This window comes from Pongo abelii, chromosome 1 (assembly GCF_028885655.2).
Source record: "Pongo abelii isolate AG06213 chromosome 1, NHGRI_mPonAbe1-v2.0_pri, whole genome shotgun sequence".
Taxonomy (NCBI): Eukaryota; Metazoa; Chordata; class Mammalia; order Primates; family Hominidae; genus Pongo; species Pongo abelii.
In genome coordinates, this window is record NC_071985.2 from 144,064,885 (window position 1) to 144,084,631 (window position 19,747).

Genomic DNA, 19,747 nt, shown 5'->3' on the forward strand with positions numbered 1-19,747 from the left:
TTGGCCTCCCAAAGTGCTAGGATGACAGGCGTGAGCCTCTGCACCCAGCCTAAAAAGGTTACTTTCAAAGGACCTAAAATCATATTGACAGATTACTTCTCTGTGACAGTTGCTGAAATACAATGAAATTATCCCTAATTCTTCAGTTTGTCATTTGGTACAAAAAAAAAAGGAAGCCATAGAACAATCTTCTGGGCTGGATGCAATTGCTCACGCCTGTATTCCCAGCACTTTGGGAGGCTGAGGTGGGTGGATTACCTGAGGTCAGGAGTTCGAGACCAGCCTGGCCAACGTGGTGAAACCCTGTCTGTACTAAAAATACAAAAAATTAGCCGGGCGTGGTGGTGGATGCCTGTAATCCCGGCTACTCGGGAGGCTGAATTAGGAGAATTGCCTGAACCTGCAAGGCGGAGGTTGGCATGAGCCGAGATTACCCCATTGCACTCCAGCCTGGCCAACAAGAGTGAAACTCTATCTCAAAAAGCATAATAATAAAAAGAGCAATCTTTTTTACGACTTTATACATAAATCTCCAAAATACAGTGCCAAATTATCTTTGTTAATTGTCACTTGGAACAGCACTAATGACTATTCACTTAATATTTTTGGTTCTCCTTTAGGGTATATGATGTAATTGTATTTCTCCCCTTTGAAGCATGACCACTTGACTGACTTTGGCCAGTGGCATGTGAGTGGAAATGTTAGTGTCACTTTTGGTCAGAAGCCATTATTAAGTCTGTGTGTAACTTCCCACATTCCCTTCCCCCATCCATGGTAACTGGCAATATCTCAGGTGATAAAGATCCTGTCACCTTGAATAAGGATGGTGTAAGAAGCTTCCATAAAGTTATCTCTTTATAGACATGTAATGTGAATAAGAAATAAACCTTCATTTTAAGCCACTGAGCTTTTAAAATTGTTACTCCAGTATAACTTGACTTATCCTAACACATAAGTATTAAAGTATAATAACTCTCAAACAACTGTGGTTAGCTTTTTACAACATAAGACAATCTGGGCTGGGCACAGTGGCTCACACCTGTAATCCCAGCACTTTGGGAGGCCAAGGCGGGCGGGTAACATGAGGCCAGGAGTTCGAGAGCAGCCTGGGCAATATAGTGAAACCCCGTCTCTACTAAAAATACAAAAATTAGCCAGGCGTGGTGGCACATGCCTGTAGTCCCAGCTACTCAGGAGGCCAAGGCAGGAGAATCGCTTGAACCTAGGAGGTGGAGGTTGCAGTGAGCCGAGATTGCACCACCGCACTCCAGCCTGGGTGACTGAGCGAGACTCCGTCTCAAAAAAAAAAAAAAAGACTGTGTAAGAAACACAGTGGTCTGGTAGGAAGACAGACATTTAATAAACTCAACACTTACTCCTATTTAAGATACTTAGAGTAGAATAATGCTTTAATACACTGTTTCAATTGTATGCATAATGTTGAAATGTTTCAGTTTAAAATCAAGAGCATTGTTTTGAAAGTTTTGACTAGTGCTTTAGATATAAAATATAAATGAAAGTTAAGCATTGGAAATGGAATATGTTTTTTGCCACTGATGGGGTTCTCTATCTAGAATAGTCAAATTTAAAAAATTAATAGTCTATTAAAAGTGACTGAATTCAAGCATATAAAATATAGCAATTAGTAATTAGAAAATGAGATTTTTAACATAAAAAAATCTAGGTCTAGTCTTAAGCGTGGCATACATCATACTTTGAAATCTGAAAGAAGACCTTGAGGAAAGAGTATTCCCTTGTTGAAGAAGATAAGAATTGTCCTATGATTCCCAAAATAATATATAGGTTTGGTGTCATTTAATTCAAAATCAGTAGTATATTAGTGGGAATGAGTTTATAATTTTTAATTTATTGAGCTGTAATTGCATACAATAAAACATAGTTTGAATTTTGACAGTGCACTTACTGGTGTAACCCACACCCTAATCAAGATACAAAGACCGTTTCTCTCACCTTAGAAGTCATTTTGGCAGCCTGGCATGGTGGCTGACGCCTGTAATCCCAGCACTTTGGGAGGCCGAGGCGGGCAGATCACGAGGTCAGGAGATCGAGACCATCCTGGTTAACACAGTGAAACGCTGTCTCTACTAAAAATACAAAAATTAGCCAGGCGTGGTGGCGGGCGCCTGTAGTCCCAGCTACTCAGGAGGCTGAGGCAGGAGAAGGGCGTGAACCCGGGAGGTGGAGCTTGCAATGAGCCAAGATTGTGCCACTGCACTCCAGCCTGGGTGACAGGGCGAAACTCCATCTCAAAAAAAAAAAAAAAAAAAAAAAGTCATTTTGGCTGGGCACAGTGGCTCATACCTGTAATCCCAGCACTTTGGGAGGCCGAGGCGGATGGATCACAAGGTCGGGAATTTGACACCAGCCTGGCAAACCTGGTGAAACCCCATCTCTACTAAAAATACAAAAATTAGTCGGACGTGGTGGCAGGCGCCTGTAATCCCAGCTACTCGGGAAGCTGAGGCAGGAGAATTACTTGAACCTCAGAGGCAGAGGTTGCAGTGAGTCGAAATCGTGCCACTGCACACCAGCCTGGGTGAAAGAGTGAGACTCCATCTCCGGGGGGGGGGCGGGAAGAAGTCATTTTATGCCACTTGCCAATCACTCCCACCCAGCAATAGCCACTGAACTGATTTCTGTTCTCATAGATTATTTTCCCGTTTTTTTCAACTTCATGTGAATGAGATCATATAGTATGATCTCATTTTTTGTGACTGATATTTTTTGTGACTGATATTTTTGGCTTGAAATAATTTCAAAAAAATTTCAAAAAGTTTTGAGATATATTTGTTATTGCATATATCAGTAGTTTATTTACTGAAGAATATTCCATTGTACACATTTTTCTGTTGATGGGTTGTTTCTAATGGGTAAATGCACTCACTCCATCCCTCAGTATCTGGGGGACTGGTTCCAGGACCTCCCTTGCATACCAAAATTTGCAGATGCTCTAGTCTCTGATACAAAATGACATAGTATTTGCCTATGCACATCCTCCCATATACTTTAAATCATCTTTAGATTACTTACGTAGTGTAAATGCTGTGTAAATGTTTATACTGTGCTCAGGGAATAATAGCAAGAAAAAAATGTCTGTACATGTTCAGTACAGGCATATTTTTTCTCCAAATGTTTTCAATCTGGTTGGTTGAATCCGTGGATGCAGAATACACAGATACAGCAGGCCAACTGTACTTAAGAGTAGAATTGCCAGATTGTAAGGTAGGTGCCAAGTGACTAAACCACTTGAAACTGTTGCAAGTGACTTTTGACAATTACTCTCGGTTTCTTCTTGAAAAATAGAGATGGAATTCGTATTCTCTTCAGAATATGGTAAGATGTTTCAGTTAATACTCTTTAGACACCACTCTAATATATGGATTGAGAGCTAATACATGTGTGAAATACATAAATACACGTATTGGGTGCGTTTACTCTTTTGGATGGGGAACTTGATTAAAAGTGTTAAAGGTCACACTCTAGGTGGAGGGAGGAGTCGTGCATATATATGTATTAGAGTAGTGTAAGTTTTCTTTGATACTATAAATCTTCACATAGACTACAGTGTGTGGTTAAGAAGGAAACTAGTGGAAATTCATATGTTTCTCTGTTTCTAGAAGACTAAAGGATATGTGAAGTTTTGTGTATTTGCTAATTGGCTGGCTTCTTCCTTTTCAAAAGTTGACTATAAATTATACCCAGGCATGGCTGCCTTGTACCACTTAGCCCTTGAAAACATTTTGTCTTGCAGCTTTCTTCCAGAGCAACTTTTAAAAATACTACTCCATTTAGATTTTCTTCAAATGAAAATTCTTTATGTGTTCTAATTTTTTCTGAATGGACTTGCCCTATTTCTTGTTACTCATGCACTTAATCTGCTGGACTAGTTGTAGTTGCATGGTATGCTAATTTAGTTATTTTGGAAACTTCATTCCTTATGAATGCTCTTTTGAGTAGTTAAATATAAAAAGAGGGAATGGTTCTTAGCACAAACCACAGATTCTTGAACGAGTCATTTAGATCATTCCTACGTATGTGGAAAAATTACATCACCACCCAGTGTTGCGTTTTCTATTTATACTATACTACCTTAAAATAATCCATCTAAAAAAAATAAAAAATCCATCTTGTCTTTATAAAAACAGTATAAAGTAGGCAGCAAATGAAACTCATGGTAAGGTATTTCAGAAAATGCTATGAAATGAAGCATCTTAGCTAACTAATGGTTTGTCTTTAGATTTCTAGAGAGACTTAAAAGATGTGGGCATACCTTCCTGCCTTTTCATTTATGCCATTCTCTTGATACATTCATCTATGTTAATAAAAATATTGCAAATTATTGATGACATTTGATGATTTTTTTAGCTTAAAATTTAGTAACTCTGGGTTTGAAGACCACAGTTATTTTTGTTCTATGCATGTTTGTGTTTTTATTTTGCCAAATAGGAAAGTTAGATTGTCTTTTCTCTCCTTGAAAACATAAGTGCATGGGAACACCATGGTATCACTTCAGTTGGTGGATGCTATTAAAGGTACTAAATTCTGTCTAAAAATACCATGCCGGTGTTTATGATAAATTTAGTGAAAAGAGCTTGTCATGAAACAGGCACAATATTTAAATTTTAGGAAAACATAGGTGCATACATATGAACGAAAAACACAGAGCGTATATGAAAATATAGTGGTCATCACTGGGTATTGGGAATGCAGGTAATTTTTTTCTAACATATCTTTTAGTGAGCTAGTATTTTCTAAAAAGGAAGAAAAATTTATCTCTTTAGTGTGATCTCTTTGAGACATGGGCTTGTTGGTAAATAGTACTCACTGCACAGTGGTTTGGTAAGGTTTCAGTGCACAATGACAATTTATGATACCTTTAAGTATCTTTTTAAAATCTGTATAATTCAAATTGCTTCCTAAGTTTAGGGATGTTTATTATGAGGAAGAGGAAACAGATAAATCCTTGTAATGCCATCCATCTAACGCTTTTCTCCTTGTTTCGGGCCACCTGCTCAATGTGTGATGTATTAAAATTGCCTTCTAACTTACCGTCCTGCTTCTGCCTTCCTTGGGTGTTCTCCTTGCATACAGGGATGGCACATGGGAACTCTGCCTCTAATCTCAATCCCTTTGTAATGTGGACACATAGTAGTCCAACTGATAATCCGCTTTTACCTTGGTGATTCAGTTGTTTAAAGAAAAGTTTTTCTGTTGTGCATGGTGGCCCACCCCTGTAATCCCAGCACTTGGGGAGGCCGAGGTGAGTGGATTGCTTGAGCCTAGGGGTTCACGACTAGCCTGGGCAACATGGCAAAACCCTGTCTCTACAAGAAATACAAAAATTAGCCAGGCAGTGGTGGTGCATATCTGTAGCTGCTCAGGAGGCTAAGGTGGAAGTATTGCTTGAGCCCCAGAGGCAAAAGCTGCAGTGAGCCAAAATTGCACCACTATACTCAAACCTGGGCAACAGAGTGAGACCCTGTCTGAAAAAAAGGAAAAGAAAAAAGAAAAATTTTGTTAGAGGCTTCAGGAATGAATCATTCTCTTGGGCATTTGCTTACTTTAGACAGGGTCTCCCTCACCTCGGCTGGAGTGCAGTGGTATAATCATGGCTCCCTGCAGCCTCAACCTCCTGGGCTCAGGTGATCCTCCCACCTCAGCCTCCCTACAGGCACATGCCACCACGCCCAGCTAATTTGTTTTTGTATTTTTTTGTAGAGACAGGGTTTCACCATGTTGCCCAGCCTGGTTTTGAACTCCTGGGCTCATGTGATTTTCCTGCTTAAGCCTCCCAAAGTGCTAAGATTACAGGTGTGAACCACCGTGCCCAGCCTTTTTTTGAATCTATCACTAAGATTATACGATCACTATACTCTGGTTGTTTATGAGCATTTAAATTAATTTTTATATAAAAAATTAAAAAGTTAGCATGGTCTAGGTGGAATTCCTTCCGTTTTCTCTGTTCTTTGCTGTCCTCCTGATCAAATACGTAGCAGAGCACTTGGAAACTTTTAAAGTCTTCTATGGAGATTAATGTTTTTTTTTTCTTTTTTTGTGATGGAGTTTCACTCTTGTTACCCTCTTGTTGCGATCTCGGCTCACCACAGCCTCCACCTCCCAGGTTCAAGCAGTTCTCCTGCCTCAGCCTCCTGAGTAGCTGGGATTACAGGCGTGCGCCACCACGCCCAGCTATTTTGTATTTTTAGTAGAGACAGGGTTTCTCCGTGTTGGTCAGGCTGGTCTCGAACTCCCAACCAGGTGATCAGCCCGCCTGGACCTCCCAAAGTGCTGGGATTACAGGCATGTGCCACCATGACCAGCTAATTTTGTATTTTTAGTAGAGACAGGGTTTCTCCATCTTGGTCAGGCTGGTCTCAAACTCCTGACCTCAGGTGATCCGCCCGCCTAGGCCTCCCAAAGTGCTGGGATTACAGGCGTGAGCCACCACACCCGGCTGGAGATTAATGTTTTAAACTGATGCGTCTCCCTTATCATCCCCACAAAAAAGGAGAAACTCAGAATATTTGCTATCTTTCTGATTTTCATAGCAGTAAATAGTGAATATTGAGCACTTAGTACTACTTTTTAAGCAGTTTACATGCACTATACATGGGTATTATAATAGCTTATTTAGTCTTTATAATCTTTAAAATATGAGGTTAAGGAGAATTTTAGAGCTGAGGTAATAAAGACATAGAAATGAAGTAATATTCCAAGGCTAAACAGCAAAGGGCAGAGTTCACACTCCTGACTATTATATTAATTGACTGCTAATACCGTAACTTCTAATTGCTGCAGTAACTGGTTTCTGCCATTTGTTTCTTTCTGCTTGCTGCGTATACACAAAGATGAAATGGTCTGGTTCCTTCCTACTTTCAGCTTCATCACACTTCACTGAAAAAGCTCATGTTTTGCAATTGGAGTGTAGAACAGTCTCTGATGTGCGTTTCAGTTCTAGCTATGTGATCTTAGGTTAGTTAATCTTATTTGTTAAGTGGCAATAAAATTGGTACCTACCTTTATAAGGCTGTGAAGATTAAGTGAGAACATTTACAAAAGGGCACAGTGAGTAGTATGTGTTAAGTATTCAATGTTAACTTTTGTCTACTCTGAAGGTATTGCCAGACATTGAGCTTTCTCACCAAAACAGTAATTAATGAGGTTTACTTGCGTCTGCTTTTATTGGACATGATATATTTAGATGCTGCCTCTTTGCTTAAAGAGAAAAGTTGGCCTACCAGGCTCTCTTCTCACTGATTCTAGGCTTGAAGTTTATTCTGTATAAATTATTTGGCCAGATATATTTTTCATCAGATTGTTATTTTGAAACAAAAGCTTAGGCTTATTTTCTGCGAAGCATTTCCCACACAAACTTAGTGACATTTTAATATGAAATTATTTGCATTAATACCATTCTAAAAAATGTTTTCTGTTTTTTTCCCATGCCTGTTGCAAATTTTGTGCAAAATCTGGTTCTTAATCATTATTACATTGGTTTACCTTTGCATCACATATGAATAGCTGTACTTTGCTACTTTTGACTAATACTTTTTCTTCCAAGAGTTAGAATATCATAGCATAATGTTTCAAGAGGATTATTGTTAGACTGGCACAATAGTTAAAGGAATGCTTTAGGACAAATGTCTGAAATGTGATATTTAAGCTTGGTCCTAGATGTCCATGTTGAGATTTCCTGGGAATAAAATGGCTTAGTTGGGCATTGGACAGTGTAGTTAAGTAAACCCTATCTTGACAAAATGATTCAGATATGTGCTTATATTCTTAGGTGACCGGGTTATCGATGTGGGATCTGAATGGCGAACTTTCAGCAATGACAAAGCAACAAAAGATCCATCTCGAGTTGGTGATTCTCAGAATCCTCTTCTGAGTGACGGAGATTTGTCTACCATGATTGGCAAGGTAATAAGTCCATTTGGCAGGAAATACCAATTGCAGAGTGACCATAGACCTGAGAGTTTGGGAACTTTGCAAAAGTATCAGTCACTGCACCAATGGGGAATCTTGACCTGTCTAATAAGATTTGCCAGTAATATCATTGTGAATGATGGCTAACTTGTGTGTGTATTCCATCTTAAAGTGGGGAAGACCATTAAATCAAAATTATAGAGCCTTTATATCGGGCCTTTTTTTCATAAATGACATTTTGTATACATAGGAAAAATGAGTGTAGTGTGGCCTTCATGAGTTAATATTGATATATTCTTTGAATATCAAGAATGTCTTCTCTTGATATTCTTGATGCCAAGCCACGGCTGGGCATCGTGGCTCACACCTGTAATCCCAGCACTTTGGAAGGCCAAGGCAGGCAGATCACAAGTCAGGAGTTCGAGACCAGTCTGGCAAATATGGTAAAACCCCATCTCTACTACAAAAAAAAAAGGAAAATAGAAAAATTAGCCAGGCTTGGTGGCGGGCACCTGTAGTCCCAGCTACTCGTAAGGCTGAGGCAGGAGAATTGCTTGAAGCCAGGAGGCAGAGGTTGCAGCAGTGAGCCAAGATCGCGCCACTGAACTCCAGCCTGGGCAACAGAGTGAGACTCTGTCTCAAAAAAAAAAAAAAAAAGAATGTCTTCTCTTTTCTCTATATACCACTTAAGATAAATGGGAGGTTAGTGTAACCTCTTTTCTGGTATTAGTGAATTTATGACTTACCTAAACTTTACATTTCTCATCTGTAAAATGAGAATAAGAGTACTTATAGAGTTTTTGAGGGTTTCATGAGAATGTATGTAAAGTATTTATATAACCTGCTCTCTATACTGTGTGCTCAGTGAGTGGTAGCTGCTATTATTATGTAAGGCAATAGTATAGTTTTCTTGGCAGCCTGACTCTCACTCTGTTATCTGAGTTGGAAGTAATAGTGACAGTATTACTGAGGGCTAATCAAGGAAGTAGGCACCATTTTATAACTTCATGTATACTATTGCATAGTCTGTTTTTTCTTTTTTTTTTTTTTTCAAAGAAGTCTTGTTTAAAATTTGTCTGGCTGGGCACAGTGGCTCATGCCTGTAATCCCAGCACTTAGGGAGGCCGAGGTGGGTGGAGATCAGGAGTTCAAGACCAGCCTGGCCAAGATGGCAAAACCCCGTCTCTACTAAAAATACAAAAATTAGCCAGACATGGTGATGGGCGCCGGTAATCTCAGCTACTCAGGAGCCTGAGGCAAAGAATTGCTTGAACCTGGGAGGTGGAGGTTGCAGTGAGCTGAGATCGTGCCACTGCACTCCAGCCTGGGCAACAGAGTGAGACTCTTGTCCAGGCAGGTCTTGAACTCCTGGTCTTCAGCAGTCCTCCTGCCTCAGGCACCCAAAGCGCTGGGATTACAGGCATGAGTTTACCATGCCGAACCCTGTATAGTCTGTTTTGTTTTTGAGACGGTCTAACACTGTCGCTAAAGTGGGAGTGCAGCAGTAGCATGATCTCGTCTCACTGCAACCTCCACCTCCCAGGCCGAAGCGATCCTTCCACCTCGGCCTCCCAAGTAACTGAGACCACAGGTGTGGGCCACGACACATGGCTAATTTTTGTATTTTTTGTAGAGACAAAGTTTTGCCATGTTGCCCAGGCTTGTCCCAATTCTTGGGCTCAAGTGATCCACCTACCTCGGCCTCCCAAGGTGCTGGTATTACAGGTGTGAGCCACCATCCCTGGGCAAGATAGAAATATTTTTAAGCTGCTAGATTTATCACATAATAAATTTCTATGTGTACTTGGGCATATTTCTCGACTTTCTGTCTTTTCCTGTCCTGGTCCAGTTAGTCAAATGCCATACCACACTGTTTTAATATTTAGTAGCACTAGTTTTCCCTCATTGCTCTTTTTCAGCATTTTCTTCACTAGTCTTTTCCATTTAAAGGTTAAGTTTGTTTCATTTTTAAAAAAAGTTAGGTTTGTTCACTTGCATTTTTTGTACCTTTGGAGTTGATCATATGATTTTCCTCTTTAGCTCTATTAATATGATGTTTTATGTTATTAGATTCTTTAATATATTTGTGGAACATTCTCCACTTGGTTGATATTACTGCCTTTTAATACCCTGTTGGATTCTGTTTTCTGTGGGGTTTTTTGTTTTTTTTCTTTTGAGACAGGGTCTCTTTCTGTCACCCAGTCTAGAGTGAAGTGATGTAATCATAGCTAACTGCAGCCTCAAACTCCCAGGCTTAGGTGACCCTCCTGCCTCAGCCTCCTGAGTAGCTGAGACCACAGGCTTGTGCCACCACACTCGGCCTGTTTTGTTTTGTTTTTTCGAGACAGAGTTTTGCGCTTGTCGCCCAGGCTGGAGTGCAATGGCGCGATTTCTGCTCACCGCAACCTCCGCCTCCCAGGTTCAAACGATTCTCCTGCCTCAGCCTCCCAAGCAGCTGGGATTACAGGCACGTGCCACCACGCCTGGCTAATTTTGTATTTTTAGTAGAGGTGGGGTTTCTCCATGATCGTCAGGCTGGTCTCACACTCCCGACCCCAGGTGATCCGCCTGCCTCGGCCTCCTAAAGTGCCGGGATTACAGGCATGAGCCTCTGCGCCTGGCCTGTTTTTTAATATTTAATATTCTCACTTGGGTTTTGGTCAGATTCATTTGCAAATTGACACAGGGAAAATTGGCTTCTTCATAATAAATCTTGTATTCAAAAACTCATATAATGCCTTTCCATTTCCTTAGCTATCTTATGTGTCCTTTAGGAGATGTTTGAAAGTTTTCTTCATGAACGTCTCACATGTTTCTCAAGTTTATTCCAAGATTTTTGTTGTTGTTTTAATTGAAAAATTTGCTTTCCTTGTCTTTTAATTGGTTGATTGTACTTATGAAGGGTATTGATTTCTATTTATCTTGACCTTGCTGCTTTAATGAATTATTTATAGCAGCTGTTTTTTAGTGATTTTCTTGCATATTCCAGGTGTATAAAGGTACTATCTGCAAACAGTTTATCACATCCTTTCCAATTTTGTACTTCCGATTTTTCTCTTGCTTAATAACATTGGCTAGTTTTTCCAATCAGTGTTACAAAATGGTAGCAGTAGGAGGTGCCTTTGTCTTGTGATTTTGGTGATAATGCTGGTAATGTTTCTCCATTAATCATAGTACTTTCTTTGGGCAGAGGAGAGTGGTTTTCTAATGTAAAGAAGTACTCATTTGTAGCGTCCTATGAGTTTTTATCAAAGATGAACTTTGAATTTTGTTCATTTGCCTTTTTAGCATCTTTGGAAATGATCATGGTTTTTCTTCCTACATCTGTTAATGTAATGTTTTACATTATTTGATTCTCTAATAATATCTTGTGGAACAATCTCCAGTTGGTCATGATATACTACCTTTTAATATGATGTTGGATTCTGTTTTCTAGTATTTAATATTTTTTATCATATTTCTAAGTGAAATTAGACTTTCTTTTTCCATTGTTTTGTCAGGTGTTTGTATCATATTTCTATTTATACACTTTAAGCTTCCTGTTTTCTGTGTTCTTGAACAGTTGTTAGACTTACATGTTCATTTAGTATAGATGAGCAGGATGCACAATTCAGATATCTAGTCTATATAGAATCAGATCTTGTAAGCTATATTTTCATAGAAACTGTCCATTTTTCATGCTTTCCAAAAAATTTTTTCATAGTTATAAAACTGTTTTATAGGGCACAGGAGCTGCAAGTTTTGATGAGTTTGGCAATTCTAAGTACCAGAATCGGAGAACAATGAGCAGTTCTGATCGGGCAATGATGAATGCATTCAAAGAAATCACTACCATGGCAGACAGAATCAATCTACCTCGAAATATAGTTGTAAGTTCTTGTCTGCCTCCTTTAGCCATTCTGGCATTGACTTTGCATCATTTAATGAACACATGAAATTTTGATATTGCAGCTAATTAAATGACGTAGAGTTAAACTTAGTTTCTCTGCTTTGAAGGATCGAACGAATAATTTATTCAAGCAAGTATATGAACAGAAGAGCCTGAAGGGAAGAGCTAATGATGCTATAGCTTCTGCTTGTCTCTATATTGCCTGTAGACAAGAAGGGGTTCCTAGGACATTTAAAGGTAAGTTTTTAGCTTTGTTTTTTTGTGTTTTTTTGTTTGTTTGTTTGTTTGAGACAGGGTCCCACTTTGTTGCCCAGGCAGGAGTGCAGTGGTGCGATCTTGACTCACTGCAACCTCCGCCTCCCAGGTTCAAGCTATACTCCTGCCTCAGCCTCCTGAGTAGCTGGGATTACAGGCACGTGCCACCACACCTGGCTAACTTTTGTATTTTTAGTAGAGACAGGGTTTCGCCATGTTGGCCAGGCTGGTCTCGAACTTCTGACCTCAGGTGATCTGCCCACTTTGGCCTCCCAAAGTGCTGGAATTAACAGACGTGAGGCACTGTGCCCATCCTAAAATAGCATTTTCTATATCATATTAAAGAAACAGACCAATGTCAGGCAGCTTTGACACTTAGAAGCTAAGTCATCTTTATTGTGACTACAGTAATCCACTTGAGCATCATTTGCCACTGCCTACTTATTTTGTTCCTTGACAGCAAATTCATAGCATGTTCTTTTAGGCTGTTTTCCCATGTAGACTCATTTTAGTCCATGTAAGCTCACTGTGTTCTTTTCTAGTGAGATCTTTTGATGGACTGTTGCTTTGTGGGCTTTCAGAAGGCCTGTAATCATAAACCAAAGTAGGCCGTTTATACATTTGGTTTACATGAAAACAGTTTCCATTTCTAGCACCGGTCTCTGTAGATGAGGGAGTCAAGCTTTAGAAAGTATCAGTGAAGGCCAGGTACAGTGACTTAAACCTGTAATCCCAGAACTTTGGGAGGCCGAGGTGGTTGGGTCATGAGGTCAGGAGTTCAAGACCAGCCTGGCCAATATGGTGAAACCCCGTCTCTACTAAAAATACAAAAATGAGCCAGGCGTGGTGGTGCGCGCCTGTAGTCCCAGCTATTCAGGAGGCTGAGGCAGAAGAATCGCTTGAAACCAGGAGGCGGAGGTTGCAGTGAGCCGAGATCACGCCACTACACTCCAGCTTGGGCAACAGAGTGAGACTTCATCTCAAAAAAAAAAAAAAAAAAAAAAAGTTATCAGTTAAGTTTTTTCTCTTGAGGTGTATTGTTTGCACTTTTACACTTCGGTTAAGAACTGGTATTTTTCATCTAGTTTGCAGTTACATGTGAATATGTGATAATTTGTTCAGTGTTGCTCACTGACTTCTACTACCAAAGGTCAGTTTAGCTGAAGACTATACTTAACCCTTTATTCATCCAGTGAGTATTTATTTTTTATGTTTATGTAAAAGTGAAGAGGTGATGGCCTTTATCATCATCTTTTTTGTTGTTTTTACAACTAAAACAGCTTTTGTTAAATTTCTTCTGAAAGTGTATGGTGGTTGCATCTGGGAATAGCAGGATCAAAATATTTTATCTCATTGAGCTACAGCCCATAATCACAGGGATTTCATGTACACATGGTATTGTGTTGCCTAAGAGGCATCCTTTAGCTTGAGTATTTTCTTTCAATTCCTTGGTAACACTGCTTACAACAGATTAATACATAAACATCAAAGAATTTTTCATTTAAAGAAATTTAGTTGCATGAATTAATCCTTAGAGCAGTTAATATTTTGAAAGATTAAGACGTAAATTTAGCCAGGCATGGTGGCTCACGCCGGTAATCTCAGCACTTTGTGAGGCCGAGGCAGGTAGATCATGAGGTCAGGAGTTCAAGACCAGCCTGGCCAAGATGGTGAAACCCCATCTCTACTAAAAATACAAAAAATTAGCCTGGTGTGGTGGCAAGCGCCTGTAATCCCAACTACTTGGGAGGCAGGAGAATCGCTTGAACCCAGGGGGCAGAGGTTGCAGTGAGCCTAGATGGTGTCACTGCACTCCAGTCTGGACGACAGAGTGAAACTTCATCTCAAAAAACAAAAAAACCCTAAATTTAAAGAGTGAAGAACATTAGGCCAGGTGCAGTGGCTCATGCCTGTAATCTCAGCAGTTTGGGAGGCTGAGGTAGGAGGATCACCTGAGGTCAGGAGTTCTAGACAAGCCTGGCCAACATGGTGAAACCCTGTTTCTACTAAAAATAGAAAAGTTAGCCAGGTGTGGTGGCACACGCCTGTAGTCCCAGCTACTCGGGAGGCTGAGGCAGGAGAATCACTTGAGCCTGGGAGGTGGAGGTTGCAGTGAGCTGAGATCAAGCCACTGCCCTTAGCCGGGGCAACAGAATGAGATTCTGTCTCAAAAAAAAAAAAGTGTGATGAACATTTAACTGAGAAATTTGCAATTACCTCTGTTGGAAGAAGTATCACTGAGAGGATTAGGGTTTCATCTTTAAGGTATAATTGAATGTTTTACAATTAGAATGTATATTATGTTTATAATTAGAAATGGTAGATTTTAAGATGAACTATATGGCTTAAGTGAATTGATTTATTTAATTTTTTTTTCTTTTAGAAATATGTGCCGTATCACGAATTTCTAAGAAAGAAATTGGTCGGTGTTTTAAACTTATTTTGAAAGCGCTAGAAACCAGTGTGGATTTGATTACAACTGGGGACTTCATGTCCAGGTTCTGTTCCAACCTTTGTCTTCCTAAACAAGTGCAGATGGCAGCTACACATATAGCCCGTAAAGCTGTGGAACTGGACTTGGTTCCCGGGAGGAGCCCCATCTCTGTGGCAGCGGCAGCTATTTACATGGCCTCACAGGCATCAGCTGAAAAGAGGACCCAAAAAGGTAGGGTTCGTCATCAGGAAGTGTGGCAGTAAACTGAAATTTGCAGCATGTGATTGTTTTTCCATTTTAAGTCTGAACCAGGTAAATAGCAAGAACCCACATTTGACCAGGCGTGGGGGCTCACGCCTATAATCTCAGCACTTTGGAAGGCCAAGGCGGGTGGATCACCTAAGGTCAGGAGTTTGAGACCAGCCTGATCAACATGGTGAAACCCCATCTCTACTAAAAATACAAAAATTAGCTGGGTATGGTGGTGGGGCTTGTAATCCCAGCTATTCAGGAGGCTGAGGCAGGAGAATTGCTTGAACCCGGGAGGTGGAGGTTCCAGCGAGCCGAGATTGTGCCATTGCACTCCAGCCTGGGCAACAGAGCAAGACTCCATCTCAAAAAAAAACCCCACGTTTAAGACATCATTCCTCAACATCAAAACGTTAAGAAAATATGTTTTGCTTTTAAGCAGCTCGTAAAAAAAATGTTCAGAGACATAACCCTGTGAACAAACCTAATTTTTTTCCCATTTGAATTATTTTAGTTTGTACATCTTTTATTCTTACAAGTTTTTTCTCCCTAAATATATTCCTCCTGATAATTTTGAATACTCTTTTCCTCCCCAAACTTACCTTTTTAAATCTTAGAGGTCAGGGAGGCAAGCTTTGTTTCTCACTGCTTGGCATGGGATCCTACAGATAGACACACTGTAAAATATGTGTTGGCCATCAGCTTTTAACATTCTGTGAAGGTTGTTTTTTTCCCATTTTGCACAGTATTTTACAGTTTCTTAATACAAATTCTGAAATAAGTAGATGTAAGTAGTTCAGCCTTCTAAAGCCATGTTTAAGTTTAGTGTTGTAGGAAAACTTTCACCAGAAGTATTAAGTGAATTTCTTTACCTTTTTTTTTTTTTTTTTTTTTTTTGAAACAGTCTCCCTCTGTTGCACAGGCTGGAGTGCAGTGGCACAATCTCAGCTCACTGCAACCTCCACCTCCCGGACAAGCTATTCTCATGCCTCAGCTTCCTGAGTAACTGGGACTACAGCCACGTGCCACCACGCCCAGCTAATATTTGTATTTTTAGTAGAGATGGGGTTTCACCATGTTGGGCAGGCTTGTCTCGAACTCCTGGCCTCATGTGATTCACCTGCCTCCACCTCCCAGTGTGCTGGGATTATAGACGCAAGCCACCACACATGGCCCACTAACTCCCTTTTAAAGTTAGAAGTGACTACTCCTTTCTAAGTCTTTGAGGATTACAGAAGTTATTCATGAACAAATGCATGTAAAGAAATTCATAAACTAGGTGTGGTGACCAGCCTCCTGGCCAACATGGCAAAACCCTGTCTCTACTAAAAATACAAAAAAAATTAGTCAGGTGTGGTGGCACATATCTGAATCCCATTTAGTAGGGAGGCTGAAGCAGGAGAATCACTTGAACTCAGGAGGCAGACGTTGTAGTGAGCTGAGATCTTGCCACTGCCCTCCAGCCTGGGTTGATGGAGTGAGGCTCTTTTTCAAAAAAAAGAAAAGTTGGTGGCAGGGTGCGGTGGCTCACCTGTGTAATCCCAGCACTTTAGGAGGCCAAGGTGAGTGGATTGCTTGAGGCCAGGAGTTCAAGACCACCCTGGCCAACATGGCAAAACCCCATCTCTACTAAAAATACAAAAATCAGCCCAGCATGGTGGTGCACACCTGTAGTCCCAGCTACTCGGAGGCTAAGACACGAGAATCTCTTGAACCTGGGAGGCAGAGGTTGCAGTGAGCCTAGACTGCACCACTGTACTCCAGTCTGGGAGACAGAACAGGACTGTCTCAAAAAACAAACAAAAACAGTGAGTTAGTGAATTACTGGCCTCAATAACTTTGTAATACTCTATTCACAACAGCCTTCAGCTTAGGCTATATGTTGAAAAAAGTAATAAATGATAGGAATAATTAGAGAAAGGAAGCCAATCATTAGTTATTTGAAGGAGCCATTATCTATTCCCTTTGGCCTTCACTCACGTTTTAAGGAAATTTTGAGTCTTTTAGTAAAATTGAGAAGTTGCAGCTAGGCAGTTTGTCCTTGAGGTACATTCCTAATTGTAAAGTTTATTCTAATGAACAACATGAAAACATTAATCTTGTTGCCTTCTGCTTTTTGGCTTTATATGTAAAGTCTTCTTCAAATGTAAGGTCTTTCTCTTCTCTGCACAGCAGGCAGTTGACATTCAAATAGTTGGCATTTATTGGTATTTAGATGTAGAATAATGTAATGCAGTGTGAGATATGGAAATTTAAAATTAGCTAATTGTACAATGATGGCAGGCATTCACAGTGAAAATCACTAAAACCTCACTGATATGAATAAACTGAAAAGGTAGTAAAATGAATTTGTATTAAAAGATGCTCAGGCCAGGCATGGTGGCTCATGTCTGTAATCCCAGCACTTTGGGAAGCCGAGGCAGGTGGATCACCTTAGGTGAGGAGTTTGAGACCAGCCTGGGCAGCATGGTGAAACCCTGCCTCTACTAAAAATACAAAAATTAGCTGGGCGTGGTGGCAGGTGCCTCAGCTACTCAGGAGGCTGAGACAGGAGAATTGCTTGAACCGGGGAGGCAGAGGTTGTAGTGAGCTGAGATCTTGCCATTGCACTCCAGCCTGGGTGACAGAGCAAGATGCCATCTCTAAATAAATAAATTAATGATGTTTAAAAATCCGTTTTAATAAAGCATTCATAATACTTAACCAAACATTGTAGTGGCAGTCCTTTGGTATTTCTTTTAATGACTTTGAAAGGAAAAAAGGGACAGTGACTTTAAAGGGTAAAAGTGGATCTGTTAGGATTCTGTACAATGTTCGTTTGAGCTCAGAATATTTAAGTATGTGCTTGTATCAGTGAAAAACTTCTCCATATGCTATAATAAGTAGCTGTTTGATCTCTGATGTATTAAGTAGAAAAAAAGATTGTAGAACAATATTTATAGTGTCACATTTTGTTTTTAATAAGGACCCCTTAACAGAAGTTAGCTAGGGGAGATTTTCCATGGGAGCTTTCAAATACAGAAATATAAAGTGAATTTCTTTACAAGAATATATTTGTGGAGTACTCTTGTGATCCTCAGAAAGATTTATAAAGAAAAAGGAGCAGTCAGCTGTAAATACGATACCCAGTATAAGATGATAACACTCCTAATACTAAGACCTGAACACTGTTCATATATTTTATGTTAGTTAAACCCTTTAAAACATTGACAACCCTGTAAGGTAGTAACTACTAGTAATCGTTTTTATTGTTGCTTGTTACTGACTTTAGCTCCCGCTTTTTTTTTTGAGACAGTATTTGGTTAAGTATTATGAATGCTTTATTAAAATGGATTTTTAAACATCATTTATTAATTTATTTAGAGATGGAATCTTGCTCTCTTGCCAGGCTGGAGTGCAGTGGCGCAATCTCGGCTCATTGCAACCTCCTCCTCCTGGGTTCAAGCGATTCTCCTGCCTCGGCCTCCTGAGTAGCTGGGACTACAGGCGCGTGCCACCACGCCTGGCTAATTTTTTGTATTTTTAGTAGAGATGGGGTTTCACCATGTTGGCCAGGATGGTCTCGATCTCCTGACCTGGTGATCTGCCCACCTCAGCCTCCCAAAGTGCTGGAATTACAGGCACGAGCCACTGCGCCTGGCCTAGCTCCCGCTTTCTACCTTTTAGTATGCATTTCTATTATCAGTTTTTAGAAATCACTTCTGGTTTTGTTTTTAAGTTTGGCACTTTATACTATCATATCTCACAAATTACAATGCAGGTAGTAGAAAGGAGGTAGGATGGAAATGATGGTTAATGTTTCGATTTTTGTCTTTCAGAAATTGGAGATATTGCTGGTGTTGCTGATGTTACAATCAGACAGTCCTATAGACTTATCTATCCTCGAGCCCCAGATCTGTTTCCTACAGACTTCAAATTTGACACCCCAGTGGACAAACTACCACAGCTATAAATTGAGGCAGCTAATGTCAAATTCTTGAATACAGAACTTTGCCTGTTGTACATAGCCAATACAAAATGCTGGGTTGAGCCTTTCTTGAGGAAAAACAAAAGACATGGTACGCATTCCAGGGCTGAATACTATTGCTTGGCATTCTGTATGTATATACTAGTGAAACATATTTAATGATTTAAATTTCTTATCAAATTTCTTTTGTAGCAATCTAGGAAACTGTATTTTGGAAGATATTTGAAATTATGTAATTCTTGAATAAAACATTTTTCACAACTAAAGTTTTTGTTATATGTTACATGTAACTTATGATACATAATTACAAATAATGCAAATCATTGCAGCTAATAAAGCTGATAGATGTTCTTTATTTCCATTACTTATATATACATAGTTTTTTATTTTAATTCATGGAAAGAGCAAAAGCTTTTGAGAACCATTGTTAACATCAACATCATTTACTTTCCAGTTTGAAAGGATGTGTATGTGAGATTTATTAATATGTATATTATTAAACAAGAAGTGATGAGCTTGGACCTTGAAAGGCACCAGCTTGAGAGATATTAAAATGTTCTAAGTATGTGATTTTCTTAGTGAGCTTATTGAGCAGAGAAGATGATGCTGGTAAATTAATAGCAGCAGTAGATCAACAGATTTTAATTTTGGGGTGTTAAAATCTTATGTTGTAGAATCTGCATATCCCTGGTTCTTTTTTCTTCTTTGTTAGGCTTACTGGTGTACTCATAGGCTGAAGAGCATTTCATTTATTTATTATCTATTTACTTATTTTTTGATACAGAGTCTTGCTCTGTTGCCTAGGCTGGAGTCCAATGGCACAGTCTCAGCTCACTGCAACCTCCGCCCCACCTCCAGGGTTCAAGCGATTCTCCTGCCTCAGCCTCCTGAGTAGCTGGGATTACAGGTGCCCACTACTATGCCCAGCTAAATTTTTTTGTATTTTTAGTAGAGACAGGGTTTCGCCATGTTGGCCAGGCTGGTTTAGAACTCCTGACCTCAAGTG

At 39.9% G+C, this 19,747-nt stretch overlaps 1 protein-coding gene across 2 annotated transcripts in view; it reads left to right on the plus strand.

Annotated features, from left to right (window-relative positions):
* GTF2B (general transcription factor IIB) overlaps positions 1-19,007 on the plus strand; it is a 38,389-nt gene extending 19,382 nt beyond the window's left edge. For both annotated transcript variants that reach the window (NM_001132703.1, XM_054527780.2), the window contains 5 exon segments: positions 7,808-7,941; positions 11,670-11,816; positions 11,944-12,073; positions 14,475-14,756; positions 18,593-19,007. In NM_001132703.1, coding sequence (NP_001126175.1) covers positions 7,808-7,941; positions 11,670-11,816; positions 11,944-12,073; positions 14,475-14,756; positions 18,593-18,726 — 827 coding nt within the window. In that variant the 3' untranslated portion in view covers positions 18,727-19,007.
* The last annotated feature ends 740 nt before the right edge of the window (positions 19,008-19,747 follow it).